The 19135-nt window shown below is 47.5% G+C and overlaps 1 protein-coding gene across 1 annotated transcript; it reads left to right on the forward strand.

Moving 5' to 3' along the window:
- Positions 1 to 3662: 3662 nt before the first annotated feature.
- LOC120980219 (SPRY domain-containing SOCS box protein 3-like) lies at positions 3663 to 11866 on the forward strand. Its single transcript, XM_040409173.1, has 5 exons — positions 3663 to 3904; positions 5702 to 5874; positions 8843 to 8974; positions 9056 to 9246; positions 10673 to 11866. Exons 1-5 carry the CDS (start codon positions 3867 to 3869, stop codon positions 10871 to 10873), a joined length of 735 nt encoding a protein of 244 aa, XP_040265107.1. The 5' UTR covers positions 3663 to 3866; the 3' UTR covers positions 10874 to 11866.
- The last annotated feature ends 7269 nt before the right edge of the window (positions 11867 to 19135 follow it).

Here is a 19135-nt window from a genome sequence, read left to right on the forward strand (position 1 = left end):
AAGCTGGAACAGAGCCCCTAAAGGCAGTATGCGGGGAATCTGGAACAGAGCCCCTAGAGGCAGTATGCGGGGAATCTGGAACAGAGCCCCTAGAGGCAGTATGCGGGGAATCTGGAACAGAGCCCCTAAAGGCAGTATACGGGGAAGCTGGAGCAGAGCCCCTAAAGGCAGTATGCAGGGAATCTGGAACAGAGCCCCTAAAGGCATAATGCGGGGAAGATGGAACAGAGCCCCTAAAGGCATAATGCGGGGAAGCTGGAACAGAGCCCCTAAAGGCAGTATGCAGGGAAGCTGGAACAGAGCCCCTAAAGGCAGTATACGGGGAAGCTGGAACAGAGCCCCTAAAGGCAGTATGCGGGGAAGATGGAACAGAGCCCCTAAAGGCAGTATACGGGGAAGCTGGAACAGAGCCCCTAAAGGCAGTATGCGGGGAAGCTGGAACAGAGCCCCTAGAGGCAGTATGCAGGGAAGCTGGAGCAGAGCCCCTAAAGGCAGTATACGGGGAAGCTGGAACAGAGCCCCTAAAGGCAGTATACGGGGAAGCTGGAACAGAGCCCCTAAAGGCAGTATGCGGGGAATCTGGAACAGAGCCCCTAAAGGCAGTATGCGGGGAAGCTGGAACAGAGCCCTCTAAAGGCAGTATACGGGGAAGCTGGAACAGAGCCCCTAAAGGCAGTATGCGGGGAAGCTGGAACAGAGCCCCTAGAGGAAGTATGCGGGGAAGCTGGAACAGAGCCCCTAAAGGCAGTATACGGGGAAGCTGGAACAGAGCCCCTAGAGGCAGTATGCGGGGAAGCTGGAACAGAGCCCCTAAAGGCAGTATACGGGGAAGCTGGAACAGAGCCCCTAAAGGCAGTATGCGGGGAATCTGGAACAGAGCCCCTAAAGGCAGTATGCGGGGAATCTGGAACAGAGCCCCTAAAGGCAGTATACGGGGAAGCTGGAGCAGAGCCCCTAAAGGCAGTATGCGGGGAAGCTGGAACAGAGCCCCTAGAGGCAGTATGCAGGGAAGCTGGAGCAGAGCCCCTAAAGGCAGTATGCGGGGAATCTGGAACAGAGCCCCTAAAGGCAGTATGCGGGGAGGATGGAACAGAGCCCCTAGAGGCAGTATGCGGGGAATCTGGAACAGAGCCCCTAAAGGCAGTATGCGGGGAAGCTGGAGCAGAGCCCCTAAAGGCAGTATGCGGGGAGGATGGAACAGAGCCCCTAAAGGCAGTATGCGGGGAAGCTGGAGCAGAGCCCCTAAAGGCAGTATGCGGGGAAGCTGGAACAGAGCCCCTAAAGGCAGTATACGGGGAAGCTGGAACAGAGCCCCTAAAGGCAGTATGCGGGGAAGTTGGGTTGCCAGATTGTATATTTCTGCCCACTGTATTCATATAAAACACAGGTAGTTGCACAGCCCAGTAGCCCTGTCTAAACAGTGCAGGTATGCCTACGATAAAACACATTCATACTAATAGCAGCCACCACGTTCAGCCGTACTAGTGCCGGAGATGCTACCACATACCACCAATGTGGCTGCTGCTACTAGGCTTCTTGTATCCTTACCTTAGTACTGGCTCTTAATGCTCCTGGGGACAGGAGGATCCATCTGGTGTCACAAGACTCTGAATAGTAGCTAGATTCGCAGCCATCACTAGGTACCATTTCATTTAAAGCATAGCGCAGGCAGCATGGTGAATACTGCGCACCGCAGCAGGCTGGGGTCTGGTGTTCTATAGGGGCTCTGACTGTATAATCTAGCGACTCTTCCCTGGGGATTAAGTCACGACTATCAGTGTGGTTACACACAATCCCCTAGGGCTACACTGCGACACCTGTCGTGGCCAGGATGGTCTTGGATTTCTTGCGACTGCTACGGCCATCCCATTCATCTCTATGGGATCACTGCTGCTCAGGCGTGTAGCCCTAGCCTGATCATCCAGTTCTTAATTGTTTGTTGGAGAGGGGCTGTTACCTGAGCCTTCACAAAGTTTATCTGTGGCTGTCTTGCACATAAACTAAAGGCTGTATTAGACCTGCAGACAACTAGATAAACTTGCTGCTGGTTGTACTGGAGGGGGAGGGGGGGAGCATGATATATGGATGGATGGCTGCAAAGAAGTGTATGTCTTCAGGAGGGCCTGTGCCAGTCCTACCATGTAATGTAATAACTAATATAAATGTGTGTATATCGGCTCCCATAGATCAGACACTGCCTCCGTTTCGTATTTGTTTGTTTTTTTGCGGATAGAATGCGGACCCATTCATTTCAATGTGTCCACAAAAAATGGGGACAGCACACCGTGTCCATTCTGTAACCCCACAAAAAGATAGAACATGTCCTATTCATGTCCGTTTTGCAGACAAGGATAGGCATTGTTACAATGGATCCCATAAAAAAAAAACAGATGCCACACGGACGTCATCCGTATGTTTTGCGGACCGTGGTGTGAATGTACTTGGCAGCTGAAGGCGTCTGTGTTGGTCCCATGTTGATATGTGCCCGCATTGCTGAGAAACATGATGTTTTACTTCAGTAAATGCAAATGAGCCTCTAGGAGCAACGGGGGCGTTGCCGTTACTCCTAGAGGCTCTGCTCTCTCTGCACCTGCCGCGCCCTGTGGACTTTGAATGACATGACCAGGCATTGAAAACATCATCATGCCTGGTCCTGTCAATCAAAGTGCAGAGGGCACAGCAATTGCAGAGAGAGCAGAGCCTCTAGGTGAAATGACAACGCCCCCGTTGCTCCTAGAGGCTCATTTGCATCTATTAAAACATAATTTTTCTCAGCAGTGCAGATGCCCTTTAATGGGATATGTCACCGTCTGGTACCGGGCATCAGTATGTCCGTTCCGTTGCTCCGCAAAAAAAAATAGTGCATGTCCTATTTTTTTCTAGTTTGCGGACAAGGATAGGCATTATTACAACGGATCCGCAAAAAAAACGGATGCCATACGGAAAGTCATCCGTTTTTTTTTTGCGGATCCGCAAAACACATACGGTCGTGTGCATGTAGCCTTACACGTGGCTTACGAGTGTTCTCTACACGTGTGTAAGGTTCAACCATTGTCGCTCATACATTTCTTTTTATTCACTTTTTTTTTTTTTTTTTTTTTTTTTTTTTCATGACGGGGCATGCCCTATTGGATCCTCCTGACTGCCTTTTTAGCCCATAGAAAACAATGGGTTGTCTTTAAAAATTCATTTGTGCAGTTCTCGTGAATGTTTGTTTGTTTGTTCCATTGTCTGTATTTCTACAACATTGCAAAAAACATCAAACAAAAAAAATAACAAGAAATGGAACAAATATGGGTGAAAAACAGGCAACTCAGAACAAATTGTAAAAAAATAAAATAAATTTCGCATCTGTATCGGATCCGTAATTGCATAGCAAGTGTGAATGAGCCCTATCGCCTCCGCCACCTCCTGAGGCTAATGCATATTCCTGCGGCAGTAGATGGTGGTATATTCACACCGTTTCCCGTCCTACTAGCCTGCGGTCTGTAATTTGAGGCGGATGGTGTTTGTCCTATAGAACAGAATGTGCAGAAAGCAGCGTGTACTCGTGTGACCTGATGGGGTAACCAGGAGGAGGAGGGGGGGGGGGGCTAAACCAGCTCTGTGTGTGTGTAATCCAGCAGGGTTAATAATGACAAGTGGATTATCTGGTGACCATATGGGTGGTGCTTCAAGGGTTAATTGGACGATGCCCCAGGGAGTGTGTCTACGTGTTGTGTGTAGATAACAGCAGCCTCCAATCAGAGGCTGCCTTCTGGAGGCCGGAGTCCTCTCTCTGGATCCTATTGGCAGAGTCAGAAGATTCTTCACGAGGGCTAGGCGCTACTTTCGATAAAAACACAAGCAGAAGACTATCAGCAGAGATGGGAGGCAGACGAGGACAGCAGCACACTGACACCGGGTAAGCCTATATCGTCCCCCAAAACCTGGGCAACATTGTCAGATTGTACCGAAAAGACGTAAAGGTTTTTCCCATGTGGCCATTTACAGGTAGCCCTCCTCTGTATCTCTTTTGCCACTCCATGGGAATATCTCATTTTTTGGGTATAGTCACACATTTTTAACCACTCACAAGGATGAGGTGGCGGAATAAACAGCGTGGAGGACATGCGTGCGTACTGCCGCTCCACTGAACTCTAGGACGGCTGGAGGCGACCGGGCACTACACTCGTCTTCCCTTTGGTTGTCCCATGATGTTGGATGGACCATCAGGGCACATGCGTGACCACCCCGTGGATAAGTGGGAGAACCCCACCGATCAGATGCTTGTTCTCCATCCGAACTTGTTATGATGGGACAACCCCTTTACAATAGAATTTCACAGACTTCCCTGTAACTGTAGCAGCCACACTGAGACCCCCAACGACAGCGCTGCCATGATGGGTGGGGGGCTGCAAAAAAACGGCATCTCCATAGTGATACCAGGGTGTACTTTTTCAGCACATATTTCACAGGTGACTGCAGGTATTTCGCTCCCCACTAAGGCTACATGCACACGAACGTATTTTGTTTCTGTATCCGTTAAAAAAAAATTTGCGGATAGGATGAGGACCCAAAAAATGCGGACAGCACACTGTGTGCTGTCAGCATCCATATGTCCGTTCCGTAGCCCCGCAAAAAAGATAGAACATGTCCTGTTCTTGTCCGTTTTGCGGACAAGGATAGGCGTTGTTACAATGGAGCCACAAAAAAACGGATGCCATACGGACGGGCAAGAATAGGACATGTTCTATCTTTTTTGCCGGGCTACGGAATGGACATACGGATGCGGATAGCACACGCATTTTTTGCTGACCCATTGAAATGAATGGGTCCTCATTCAATCCGCAAAACAAAAAAAGGAACGGACATGGAAACAAAATACATTCGTGTGAATGCAGCCTTATGTGGGGGCAGCTAACACTTCTGTATAGTCTAAGAAACCTCTAACAGCACCTCGTATCTCAGCTTCCTGGACCAAAGTGGGGTTATTGAGGTTAACTGCAGAGTTAATGGGGTCATCCAACACTTGGCCGCTTTCTTCCAAATACAGCACCACACCTGTCCGTGGGTTGTGTCTGGTATTGCAGGTCAGCTCCTTTGGAGCTGAGCTGCTGTACCACTTACAACCTGTGGACAGGTGTGGCGCTATTGCTTCAAGAAAACTCTGGCATGTTTTTCTAATCCTGGATGATCCCTTTAAGGCCTCATGCACACGACCGTATGTTTGTTCTGCCTCCAATCCGCATTTTTTTGCAGACCCATTCATTTCAATGGGGCCGCTAAAGATGCAAACAGCACACACCGCTTGCTGTCCGCATCCACATGTCCGTCCCGCGGCCCCCGCAAAAAAGATAAAGGGTTATTTACAGTAGTGATAATAACCCTAAGGAATGTGGACTGTACAAACATCATCGTCATATCCTGTATAACCCTATGTATCCCAAGACTAATTATCTCTATATTATGGAAGGATCCCTTTAAAGAGGTTAACTGCAATTAGATGGTTGCTTTCTATCTAAAACAGCGCCGCCCCTGTCCACAGGTTGTGTGCGGTATGGCAGCTAATCTCCATTTCTGAGCTGGAATACCAGACAAAACCCATCAGCAGAGGTGGCGCTGTTTTCCGAAGAAAGCAGCCATGCCTTTCTGTCCTGTCCAGCTCGGATCTGTGCCATCAGTTTGATACTTACGGGCCATGTTTTGACTGTAAATTTAGGCTAGGACCATTGATGCCCCCCATGCCATGTGGCTACGTGAAGGAAAACTGGCTGTGGGAAGCAAATGAGCGGTGTCCGTCGGTGGAGCTGTGCCATGGTCGGCAAGAGGTTTATTTCCACACAGATCCTGTCCTGGAGAGCTGCGGTACGGCTGGAGTGCGGGGGGATACAGGTGAGGGGAGCCTCTCAAATATTGTCCGTTACCACAGGTATCAACCTGATTATTTGGTCCATGATGTACGAATATTGGGGCAAGACCATGGAGGATTTCAGCCAACACCCTCAAGATTCTTTTTATTTTTGCTAGGAGCAGGAGTTGTGACCTTTTCAGCCATCGCCTGAGGGACTCAAGATGTCCAGTCCTCTGTAGATGGAGGCAGAACTGATAAAAAAATAAAAAAAACTGCTTCCAAAAAAGAAAGAGAAACTAAAGTGGAGGAAACGTACAATATCATAAAGAGCTCGAGATACCCTGCATAGACATACACTTAAAGGGATTGTCTCATTTCAGACAATGGGGACATGTCAGTTCTTGTTCCTCTGTCCATGGCATCTAGGATTGCTCCAAACAACATTTCATTGTATTGTACAGTGACAATAAAGGCATCTTATCTTATCGCTAGGATATCCCCTCATTGTCTTATAGGTGAGGGTCCCACCCCATAGAAAGTGAATGGAGGGCGGCTGTGCATGCGCAGTGCACCCTCCACCACTTTCGGGGTTACGTTCTCGATATATCGATATGGCCCCATTGTCTGTGATGAGACAATCCCTTTAAGTGATACTTCTGGAGGGACCTCACTGCATACTGCTTTATTATTGTGTTCAATGTATAACAGTCTGCATTCAGCACCTGAGCTCCATCTAGTGGTGACCGAATGCTGGCACAATGTTAGCATCTAACCCTATGCCAAAAAAAAGCTCCCAAAAGAGAAAAAATAAACTAAAATTGACCCTCTTCTAGGTGGAAACATACAATGTCATAGATGGGGAGCTCCAGATTCCCTGCATATATACACTTAAGTGATACTTCTGTCAGCAGCCGCCACTAGAGGGAACTCACTGCATTATTATTGTGTTCAATGTATAACAGTCAGCATTCAGCTCCTGAGCTCCATCTAGTGGTGACTAAGGCTACTTTCACACTAGCGACACGGACCTCCGGCACACTGTTCCGTCGGGTGAACAGCCTGTCGGATCTGTCCTGCCGCTAGTGCATGTGTGCCCCCGGACTGCCGCTCCGTCCCCATTGACTATAATGGGGGCGGGGGCGGAGTTCCCGGCGAGGCACGGAATAAAACTACGACATGTCCGACATTCATTCCGGCAGCATTCATTCCGGGAAATCCACCCCCGCCCCCATTATAGTCAATGGATGGGGATGGAGCGGCAGTCCGGGGGCACACGTGCACTAGCAATGGGTCCGTGAAAAAACACGGTTGTCGTCCGCGTAAGTTTTTTCCTATCATTTGCAAGGCAAACTTGACTTCGATTTTTTTTCACTTTCCTTCATGTCTGGTGATCCTCCAAAAATCAAGGAAGACACACGGAAACAAAAACGGAAACAAAAACGGAAACGGATCACGGGACAACGGAACCCCGTTTTGCGGACCGTGAAAAAATACTGTCGTGTGCATGAGGCCTAAAGGGGTTGTCTCATGACAGACAATAGGGTCATATCGCTAGGATATGCCCCTATTGTCTTAAAGGTGCAGGTCCCACCTGACCTATATCGAGAACAGAGCCCCGAAAGTAGTGGAGGGCGCACTGCTCATGCGCTGCCGCCCTCCATTCACTTTCTATGGGGCCGGCCAAAATAGCCGAGTGTGGGCTCGGGTCCAGAGAAGTGAATGGGAGCGGCGGTCGGTCATGCGCGGTGTGCTCCCATTCACGTCTATGGGAAGCCGGCTTGGTGGTGGCCGGACCGGAGTCCTCCGTTCTTGATATAGATGCGGGTCCTAGTGATATGTCCCCATTGTCTGAGATGAGACAACCCCTTTAATGACTGGAATGTAGTCATCATTTAAAATTCCCAAGTTTTTCTGTCTCTATCATTCTTAAAATTCCCTTTTAGAATTAAAACCTTTAAGGCCTCATTCACACGAACGATACGGATCGGCTCCGGATGTGTTCAGTGAAACTCGCAGTTTTGTCTGCGATTGCGTTGCGGGAGCAATGCGTTTTGATGCGTTTTTTCACATGCATGAAAAAAAACTGAAGCAACAGTTTACAAACAACATCTCTTAGCAACCATCAGTTAAAAAACGCATTGCATCCAGATTACATCCGGACGCAATACGTTTTTCACTGAAGCCCCATTCACTTCTATGGGGCCAGGGCTGCGTGAAAAACGCAGAATACAGAACATGCTGCGATTCTCACACAACGCAGAACTGATGCGTGAAAAAAAAAAAACTCATGTACACAGACCCATTGAAATGAATGGGTCAGGATGCGGGTGCTATACGTTCACTTCACGCATTGTACCCGTGGGGAAAACCCGCTCGTGTGAAAGGGGCCTAAGGCTACCGTCACACTTGTGGCAGCAGGGTCTGGCAGGCTGTTCCGGATCCATGATGACGCTAGTCTACCGTGCCACTGGAAGTCTGCTCCGGCCCCATTCACTATAAACAAACAAGCCGAGAGGCGGCTCCCTCTAGTGGTGACTGACTGAATGCAGGCAGAATGTTAGCATCTAACTCTACACCAATGCAGGGGCTTTGGGGCTGTATCAGCTATAACAAGCATGGCCAACCTGCGGCTCTCCAGCTGTTGTAAAACTACAACTCCCACCATGCCCTGCTGTAGGCTGATAGCTGTAGACTGTCCGGGCATGATGGGAGTTGTAGTTTTTCAACAGCTGGAGAGCCTCAGGTTGGCCATCCCTGAGCTATAAGGATAATAAAAATGATGTTCCAGGGCGGCCATTGCCTTTTTTCTTTTATTATTATTGACTTTGCATGGCTGATTTATCGTTTTTTAAGGTATCACAGAAGGATTCCATTAAATGATTTATACATTCACTTGATTATTAACCAATTAACACCCAGTCATAACATCTCCTTCCCATGTCTAATATTTTTTATCTTTGACCTTTATTTTGATTATTTTATATATTTGATACGGCTTTCTTCTTCCAGGTTTCCTACAAGGAGAACATTACTGGGAGATCGAATTCCTGGAACCCCCCTCTGGACTATCCGTTATGGTTGGTGTTGGCACCAGCAGAGCCCCACTGTGTGCCGGAAATTTCCAGTATGTCAACTTACTGGGTAAGTTGGGGTCCATGCACTGGACGGTCTACCTAAATTTAGGGTGACATGACTACCAATGCTTTTTGCGACTTTTTCCAGGCCTGGATGCAGAGAGCTGGGGTCTGTCCTATAAAGGCAAAATCTGGCATGGAGGCAGCAGCCAGCAATACGCGGAGCCATTCTACGAGGAGGGGACGCTGATCGGCGTGCATCTCAACATGGAGGAGGGGACGCTGACGTTTTACAAAGACAGGCAGAGCTTGGGACTTGCCTTCACAGGACTGCACAAGGTATTGTCAGAGGCGTTCATCGTGTTCATGAAGTGACCTCTGGGTTTTGCGAGGGTCGCTGCGTCTTTGAGCTTAATCCCAGCGTCACACAGGGCTGGAAGCTCCTGCGGCACTCGGGAGATTTGATAACTTGTCCGGAGGTTTCACCTTTTTTTCCGAGAGCCTCCAGGAGAGTTTGCAGCTTGGCCATATTCAAGGTAATAGGGTTGATGCTGAGCAAGACGTTGCTTATGTATACAACGGAGAGGCTGCTGTGCCAACATCTTGCTCAGCATCAGCTCTATTACCTTGAATATGGCCAAGCTGCAATACCAGACACATCCCATAGACAACAGTGGCGCTGTTTCTGGGAAACAGTCCCCTATTTGCAACTTCAGATAGCACCTTTATGGCCGCCATTTAGATGTTGTGGACGAATTTTAATTACTTACATCAGTTATCTACTAAATAGATGTAGACAGCAGTAGGTTGGTTTACACATTGGATTGTAGCTTTTGCTTGACTTTCTTAATGGGGACCTCTCGCCTCTCCTGATATGTCTTTTTAGTAACTACTTGCATTCTCCTTGTAATAACAATTCTGGAGCATCTATTCTTATGACTCTATGATGTGCCATTTCTCTATTATTATTATTATTATTATTAATATTATTGTTAGAAGTTATGAATGAATTTCCAGCAATTTGCAATGAAGGTCCAGATGGGTGTTACCAGTTGTGGGTGTGTCCCTGCACAGTCTGACAGTATCCAATTAGTGCTGCCAGTGTCAGACTGTGCAGGGACACTCCCCCAACTGGTAACAACCAGAAGCAATTCAGTCATAAGCTTCTAGCAGGAATAATATAGGAATTGCACAACACAGAGACACAAGAATAGATGCTACAGAATTGTTATTAAATGCAAGTAGTCATTAAAACCAACACGTCAGCGGGTCCTTTTTAAAAACAGCAAAAAAACTTGATCCTTAAAGTGGCTATCTGACCCCTATAATGCCCCCCAAAATGCCCGGGCGATGCTAGGAAGGCTCGTTCCCGTCGCGGCCTGCTATTGGCTGCCCCCTCCCGTCGCCGGGGGGAGATGCCATGCAGGCATCAGAAGCGAAGCAGGTGCCAGGGAGCAGGGTAAGTATAACCTGTGTGAGGGGCCTGGGCATTTTGGGGGGCATTAAAGGGGTTGGATAACCCCTTTGAAAAGAACGGTGAATGATGGAGTCAAATGATAAAACTCTGCCTGCTGCCACTAGGTGGAGTTGACTGCATACTACTTTATTACTGAGTTCAATGTATGAACTGTAGTAAGCTCCTGAGCTCCCTCTAGTGGGGACTGCAGACAGCCAGAATTTTATCATCTAACCATACACCAGAAACTTTTATTTCTCTTTCTGCGTGACTGGATTACGGTGTCTGACCATTCTCCCTTCCACTCAGGTGCAGCTGCCACTGTTTCCCATGGTTTCTTCCACCAGCCCTGGCACAGAGTTAGCCCTGGGATTACGCTGTGGCACTTTACCAACTCTAGAGGAGCGATGCCTCAGTACGCTGGCTCGGAATCTGACACAAAGGGACTCCGCTGATCTGCTCCCTCTACCAGCAGTTGTCAGATGGAAGCTGAAAAACTGGAAGAACTGAGATGTTCCGGGCCACGAACTGCAACGTAAGGAGCTGATGGTAGAGAATTTATGCCAATAGCACTGAATGCCCACAGGGTACTGGTGAGAATATCCTTGGTTGACTCGTTCTGGAATAGTTGGTGCCTGCTGGATACCAGGGCAAAGCCTATGGATCACAACGACAGAGCCAAGAAGACTCAGAACATTCAAAGCGGGGTTCAAGGGAAATGCTGCCCATGGATTGTCTTCTTCCACAACATGGCAGTGAAGGACACAACGGTCAATATCAGTCACCAGGGGAGTACAGCCCATAGAGGTGACCCCAGAGCTGCCCTTTTCTTCTGCTAGGCATGGGAAAGAGAGTGTCTTGAGATGGTGGGGCATGATAAAAAGAAATAACTGTTAACGGCCCTCAGGGTTTGGTGGCCCCTTCATCTTGGTGTATGCCACTGGTTGGCTTCATGAGATGATTGAACACCAGGACATTCCAAGAGATTTACCTGGAGATTTTGGTGTGGTCATCAGATGCGAATGACCCATCCTGGGGATAGGCCGTCAATATTGAAATGAACTTACTTTTGATGGAGGGGCACATTACCAGACCCTTCTATCAGTTGAATGAGGAGAGTTATTCAGTGAAGACCCTTGATGGACAAGTCTGGTCACACGACCCCCTCATCTGCAGCCATGATGGGACCAAAGTGCAGTAAATACAAAGGAGCGGACTGTAAACAACGGGGTGCCACTGCTCGGTGGGGGACATTGGGGTTGAAGCTGTATATCCTCTTTACAGCACATTTGCAAAGGTTGTGCACCAAATTGGGTTCAGCTTTAATTGTAGAACCAACCTCTGCAGATCCTGGTGGGTCCTTCTATTAACGACTACTTTCCACCTTGGTAATTGGTCCCAGGGATTAGGAGACTGGAGATTATTAATAATGTGCCATATAAGCTTGTGACATTTATATCGCTGTACATTTCTGCACTTGTATATTAAATGTGATTTTTAATATGTTGCTGTTCTACGCGTTGGTCTCACTAATTCCAATACAAGTAGCTTGGTGGCGGTTTATAGAAGTTCAGATAGTCAGGTATTAGGTCTCTTTCACACAAGCGATAAGGAATGATTCAGGCCTCGTCCACACCATGGGTCAGTAAAAAAAATCACGGAGACTACTTTGGTCCATGATGCAGACCAAGCACGCCTATTGAAGTCTATGGGTCCGTGAAAATCACGGACACAACACAGATAGTAACCGTGGTGCGTCTGTTTTTCAGGGAAGACAGATAGGAGATGCTCTTGATATTAATTTTCAGCTGAGCAACGTCCGTGGATTACGGATGACACTCGGAGGATAAAAACGGACGCACGGATCCTTCTCAGACATCTTCACGGATGATACATGTACGCTTTTTGTTCCACTGGCGTGACACTGACACGGAAATGTGGATGAGGACTCTGGGTTAGTTCAGTGAAAAACACATGGTTTCTCCTTCAAGTTCAATCCGTTTTGTCTGCAATTGCATTCAGCGTTTCAGTTTTTCCCATCCACATTGCATCTGTCTTTCATGCACGTGAAGAATAAAAAGCTACATCTCCTAGCAACCTTCCTTGAAAAACGCATCCAGATGCCCTCTGCTTTTTTTCTCCTTCGTCCTATGACAGCACCAGGAGAGAGGGTCGGCCTCCCAGGACAGGAAACCTGCAGGTATGAAAAAATAAACATTTTGGAGCCTCTCCATCCTTCAGTGGTTTCCTGTCGGAGGAAGAGGATGACCTGCAGGAGGTTTCCTGTCGGAGGAAGAGGATGACCTGCAGGAGGTTTCCTGTCGGAGGAAGAGGATGACCTGCAGGAGGTTTCCTGTCGGAGGAAGAGGATGACCTGCAGGAGGTTTCCTGTCGGAGGAAGAGGATGACCTGCAGGAGGTTTCCTGTCGGAGGAAGAGGATGACCTGCAGGAGGTTTCCTGTCGGAGGAAGAGGATGACCTGCAGGAGGTTTCCTGTCGGAGGAAGAGGATGACCTGCAGGAGGTTTCCTGTCGGAGGAAGAGGATGACCTGCAGGAGGTTTCCTGTCGGAGGAAGAGGTGGACCTGCAGGAGGTTTCCTGTCGGAGGAAGAGGATGACCTGCAGGAGGTTTCCTGTCGGAGGAAGAGGATGACCTGCAGGAGGTTTCCTGTCGGAGGAAGAGGATGACCTGCAGGAGGTTTCCTGTCTGAGGAAGAGGATGACCTGCAGGAGGTTTCCTGTCCGAGGAAGAGGATGACCTGCAGGAGGTTTCCTGTCCGAGGAAGAGGATGACCTGCAGGAGGTTTCCTGTCCGAGGAAGAGGAGAACCTGCAGGAACTTAGTGCATACACAAAGAAGAGGGAAGTAGTTTCTCCCTGGTTAGTGCACTGGCCGGGCTGGGGTGTGTGCCGGGTGAGTTCCCCGCTCCACACACCCTGAAGATTATCTGAAGTTATTCGCGAAGTAGCACGTGACTTTGTTGAATAACTTTGGTATTTGATTTTTAAAGTGGAAGACCACTTTAAAACTTAAATCCAAACTCAGCTTTGGTTCCGACTAGTACCTCGGAAACCGAAGCCGAGTTAGTTTCAAGTTTTAAAGTGGTTTTCCACTTTAAAAATCAACTACCGAAGTTATTCAACAAAGTCACACGCTACTTCGCGAATAACTTACTTTGGCTCATCGGAGCCGATACATTCTAATACTGTATGTAGACTAATCTCCGTACAGTATTATAACGAAGTTTAGAATCAAGCAACCGAAGCTCGCTTCGCTCAACACTACTGAGGACCACTGAGGGATGCAGCGGCTCCTCTCCGCTCTCCTGGTGCTGTCATGGATTCTGGAAAAACTAAATTACCAGTGATTGTAATGATCATTTTCACGCAGCCTCATTGATTTGTATGGAGTTAGGGCTGCAACAAAAACAGACACTATAGAACACGCTGTGATTGATCCTGAACGCAGAGATGATCAGTGAAAAAAGGACGCTCATGTACACAGGTCCATTGAAATTATTGGGTTAGGATTCATTCTGGATGCTAAGTCTTCACAAAATGGAACGCATCCAGATGGAAAACTTGTTCGCATTAAATTAGCCTTAGGCCTCATGCACACAACGGTTCGCAAAAAAACGGAAGCTGCCCATGTGCCTTCCGCAATTTACGGAACGGGCGGCCCATTGTAGAATTGCCTATTCTTGTCCGCTAAACGGACAAGAATAGGACATGTTATATTTTTTTTGCGGAGCTACGTAACGGAGCAACGGATGCGGACAGCACACTGAGTGCTGTCCACATCTTTTGCGGCCCCATTGAAGTGAATGGGTCCGCATCCGAGCCGCCAAAACGGCGGCTCGGATGCAGACCAAAACAACGGTCATGTGCATGAGGCCTTAGGCTTATTTCGCATGAGCGATACGGAATGAGTCAGGCTCTGTTCAGGGAAAAACTGATGGTTTTGCACGCAAGTTTTGGATGCAGTTGCTTTCAGAGTTACAGTTTTGTCCCGCGCGGATGCAATCTGTTTTTGATGCGTAAAGAAAAACTGAAGGAGAACTCAACATCTCCTGGCAACCATCAGTGAAAAACACATTGCATCAGGATGTCTTCAGTTTTTCGCGCAAGCCACATTAGTTTCTATAGGTCCAGAGCTACTCTTCTGGTTCTGGCCAAGCTGCCAGTTCGGTTGATGTACTGCTCCAAATTAATGAATGTTAAAGTATACGTATACTGAGAGATCAATACTGAGACAACACACAGCTGGGGGCCATAACAGGATCTCTGGTTTATTGCGGAACAGCAGACAGTATATAGGACGGAAAGGAGTGGGGGGTGTAAGGTGGCGTGTATCTTTTTCTATTGGCTATAAACTCTGTATTTTCTGTCACATCGATGACAAGAGGAAGTCCCCCCCCCCTCCCCCCTTGCTGGTGGGTGAAGCCGTTACTTCTTCTTTCTTTGAAGCTGCTTGCTTGAGCTGAACGGAAACCGTCTTGTGACACATGATAAAGAAAAGAGCAAGATTCTTGTTATAGGCATTGGCTGGGTACATGACCGCCATTTTGAATACAGTATAGTTCTCAACAAGCAATTATCCATTTTGTATCAATAGTCCATAACAGTCCCCCCTTGGAAACTTTATTGTAGACTTTCCCTTACCTAATGAATCCCCTGGCATACCATTCGTAACCTCTTCACCCACAGTGGCGACAACCTATCCCTAATGGATAAGTTCCCGGTTAATCAGACTTGTGGTAGTACCCTTCATCTCGCCCTATCTCAGCCAGGCATCTTAGTGAGGAGGGGGAGCTGTGTTGAGCGATGTTTCCTTCTGTTCTTCCTCATCGTAGAGAAGCATGATAGGTCGTTCATCAGTTTTCTTCATTCTTTTTTAAAAGGCGGGTCACACAAGTAAGAACAAGCTTAATCACTACATACACTCACCTAAAGAATTATTAGTGCCCCCATACTAATACGGTGTTGGACCCCCTTTTGCCTTCAGAACTGCCTTAATTCTACGTGGCATTGATTCCACAAGGTGCTGATAGCATTCTTTAGAAATGTTGGCCCATATTGATAGGATAGCATCTTGCAGTTGATGGAGATTTGAGGGATGCACATCCAGGGCACGAAGCTCCCGTTCCACCACATCCCAAAGATGTTCTATTGGGTTGAGATCTGGTGACTGTGGGGGCCATTTTAGTACAGTGAACTCATTGTCATGTTCAAGAAACCAATTTGAAATGATTGGAGCTTTGTGACATGGTGCATTATCCTGCTGGAAGTAGCCATCAGAGGATGGATACATGTTCTCATTCTGTTTACGCCAAATTCGGACTCTACCATTTGAATGTCTCAACAGAAATCGAGACTCATCAGACCAGGCAACATTTTTCCAGTCTTCAACAGTCCAATTTTGGTGAGCTTGTGCAAATTGTAGCCTCTTTTTCCTATTTGTAGTGGAGATGAGTGGTACCCGGTGGGGTCTTCTGCTGTTGTAGCCCATCCGCCTCAAGGTTGTGCGTGTTGTGGCTTCACAAATGCTTTGCTGCATACCTCGGTTGTAACGAGTGGTTATTTCAGTCAACGTTGCTCTTCTATCAGCTGGAATCAGTCGGCCCATTCTCCTCTGACCTCTAGCATCCACAAGGCATTTTTGCCCACAGGACTGCCGCATACTGGATGTTTTTCCCTTTTCACACCATTCTATGTAAACCCTAGAAATGGTTGTGCGTGAAAATCCCAGTAACTGAGCAGATTGGGAAATACTCAGACCAGACCTTCTGGCACCAACAACCATGCCACGCTCAAAATTGCTTAAATCACCTTTCTTTCCCATTCTGACATTCAGTTTGGAGTTCAGGAGATTGTCTTGACCAGGAGCACCCCCCTAAATGCATTGAAGCAACTGCCATGTGATTGGTTGACTAGATAATCGCATTAATGAGAAATAGAACAGGTGTTCCTAATAATTCTTTAGGTGAGTGTATTACTTGGACAATTCCCATGAGCCAACCCCCAATACCTTTAAACCAGTTGTCGGGGTTAAGGAAGGAGAAGGTATCAGACCACCATGTATCTTTATCAGCTTTATGTGCGTCCAGCCATTTATCCCTTAGATCCGCCATTTTCTCTAGACCCACCTTAACTTGCAAATTACCCTGCAGGTCTATGTAATGGCAGCAAGAGGGTCCCACAACCTGGCACATACCTCCATCTTTAGCTGTAACATAGTCTAGAACTAATGTGTGTTGGTTGGTGACAACGATCCACTGGTTCTGCACAATGTTCAAGGTATTCATAAGTCTCATCACTTCCCATATTTGATCATCTAGATAATCAGTTGCCACCACCAAATGATCCCACATCTGCACTCTCATGGGATATATGAAAAGGCTACTAAGAATTTTATTGGAAATGCTCATTTCTACAACATGTGGCTTACCGTTTGGTCTGGGTGTGTTATCTTTGGCCCTGCGGTACAAGGTGTGTGTAGGAATAGCATTTATGTCAATTTCAGAGTGTGGTACTATAAAGGTAGCAGGAGTAAGCCTGGCGATGGTGCACAGTCCTGTGACATTCTTGGATAACCATTTGTATGCTTTGTGTCCACAAACTAAGTATATGTCTTCTGAAACTGCCACTGCTGTGCTATTGAATAATTGGGTAATTAATTTGGCTAATTGTATCCCTTTCACCGGCTCATAAACTTTTAACTGACCTTCGGTGTTGTTAGCTAATATACCTGTGCTAAGGTCTTGTACAGTATGGTTGTTACAGGTTAGGTCTTTTCCGTTCACAGCATCTACACCAATACACTGCACGTGGCTGTTTTTGAGTCATTGCAACCTGAGTGTATGTGCGGACTAAATGTCATACCTTTGGTTTGTACTTGGAGACAATAACAGGAAAACATGTGACATTAGCCCAGTGTCCCTCTTGCCAAGGAGTAGAGCTATAATCTATCGAGGGTCCCGATCTGTTTATCATAAGCCAAGGGGTATCTGCCCACCCTGCGACAGGTAAGGCCACTTCCCTGTCCTTGTGTGTACTGGATTTAACTCGGTATATGCTAGTGAGAAAGATATTCGAGTTAGACAGGTCAATCAGTTCAGAAAGTTCCAGGGGTATTGCAAAATAAGGCATACTGGTTGAACTCACGGGACTGTGGGTACAGATCCAACAATCTCTCAGAGTCTCATTCAACCCCTGGACTAGAATTTGATGGTGCCGTGTCAGAGAATTGTCCCATTCATCACCCAGTGGCGTGAACACTGCTGATATGCCTACAGTCAAAGTCAAGATAAATAGATGGACCCTGATGGCTTATTGTTCCAGGGTTGTCGGGACAGCCATTACTCTTTTTTACAATGTGAGGCGTGGATCCAGGTAGGCCTCCCTTCGAGTTTCACAGAGGTCGGGGTAGTCAGCAACACCTGGTAAGGCCCCTTGTATCGTGGTTCGAGGGTGTTTCTGACGTGTTTCTTGACCACCAACCACTCTCCAGGTTTCAGAGTGTGGCTTCCCTCTAGGGAGTCAGGATCTTGAATGGAAGAGAAAACTTGTGCACGTATGTTAGACAATTGTTTACTCAGGGGAATCACATATTTTGCAACAGATTCAAAATGCATTTGCAATTGCTGTGGGAAGTACTGCCCCATCCTAGGCCCTGTCCTAAACAAAATTTGGCGTGGAGGCCTAGGGGTGTATCTAACTGAAAACAGTGCTATTGGCAGGCATTGTACCCAACTGAGCCCTGTCTCCCTAGTCATTTTCAGCATCTTGGACTTCAGTACCCCGTTCAGTCGTTTGACTTTGTCGCTGCTTTGGGGTCTGTAGGGTGTGTGATAGGCTAAGTGTGACCCTACCATCTTCCAGACTTCTTGGGTTAAGCTAGCAGTGAATGCTGGGCCCTGATCACCCTCAATGACCTCAGGTACTCCGAACCTACAGTTTCCTGCATTAAATTCTTAGCAGTTGTTGTGGCTTCTGGCCACCCAGAGAACAAGTCTACCACTACTAGCACATATTTAAACCCTTGGCACATCGGCATCTGGATGTGGTCAATTTAAATCCGTTGGAACGGGTACTGGGCTTTGGGGAGACATTTGGTTGGTGTAGGCTCAGTTCTTCCCGGGTTGCACTGTGCACAGACGAGGCAAGACTGAGTATGCCTCACCAGGACAGGGGTTTTATCCCTGGGGCCACCCATATTTTGTCAATTAGTTCTTTCATGATGGTCTTAGATTGGTGGGTGGGCCCATGAGCTATTGAAGCTATCAGAGGATAGAGAGCTTTGGGCAGAGATACTCTCTTTTCTTGGGTCCACAGTCCAGATTCTTTCTCTTCTTGGGCTGACTCTTTTAGCCAATCCCATTTTTCTTGTGGCGTGGCCTGCTTCTGTAACTGGACTAGCAGGTCCCAGGAGACCTCTTTTGGTTTCTGTGTTAGGTCTGTTGTGGACTCTGTTGTTGCCATCAAGACTTGTGAGGTCTGTTCTTCTTCCTCTTTCACTGCTGCTTGCTTTGTTGCTTGATCAGGTAGGGCTTTTCCTCTGACTTCAGAGGTGTCAGCTCGAGTGTTCCTGTAGATCAATAAAATGTTCAGATTCTCCAGTATACTCCCCCCTTGGAAGAGGGAGAAGAGCAGCAGGATTGAGGATGTGACATCTTTGAATAGTCACATTATCAGGTAGGAGCAGGCTACCGTTCAACCATAGGTGACGTTGATTAGTCAGATGCCTAGGCTGTGTTTGTTGGAGAATGGCAGA

Source organism: Bufo bufo, chromosome 10 (genome assembly GCF_905171765.1).
Source record: "Bufo bufo chromosome 10, aBufBuf1.1, whole genome shotgun sequence".
NCBI lineage: Eukaryota > Metazoa > Chordata > Amphibia > Anura > Bufonidae > Bufo > Bufo bufo.

Coding starts and splice junctions, on each gene's coding strand:
- LOC120980219 (XM_040409173.1), top strand. CDS start 3,867: ATGGGAGGCAGACGAGGACAGCAGCACACTGACACCGG. Junction 5,875..8,842: donor TGGAGTGCGGGGGGATACAG/GTGAGGGGAGCC, acceptor TTCTTCTTCCAG/GTTTCCTACAAGGAGAACAT. Junction 8,975..9,055: donor CCAGTATGTCAACTTACTGG/GTAAGTTGGGGT, acceptor GACTTTTTCCAG/GCCTGGATGCAGAGAGCTGG.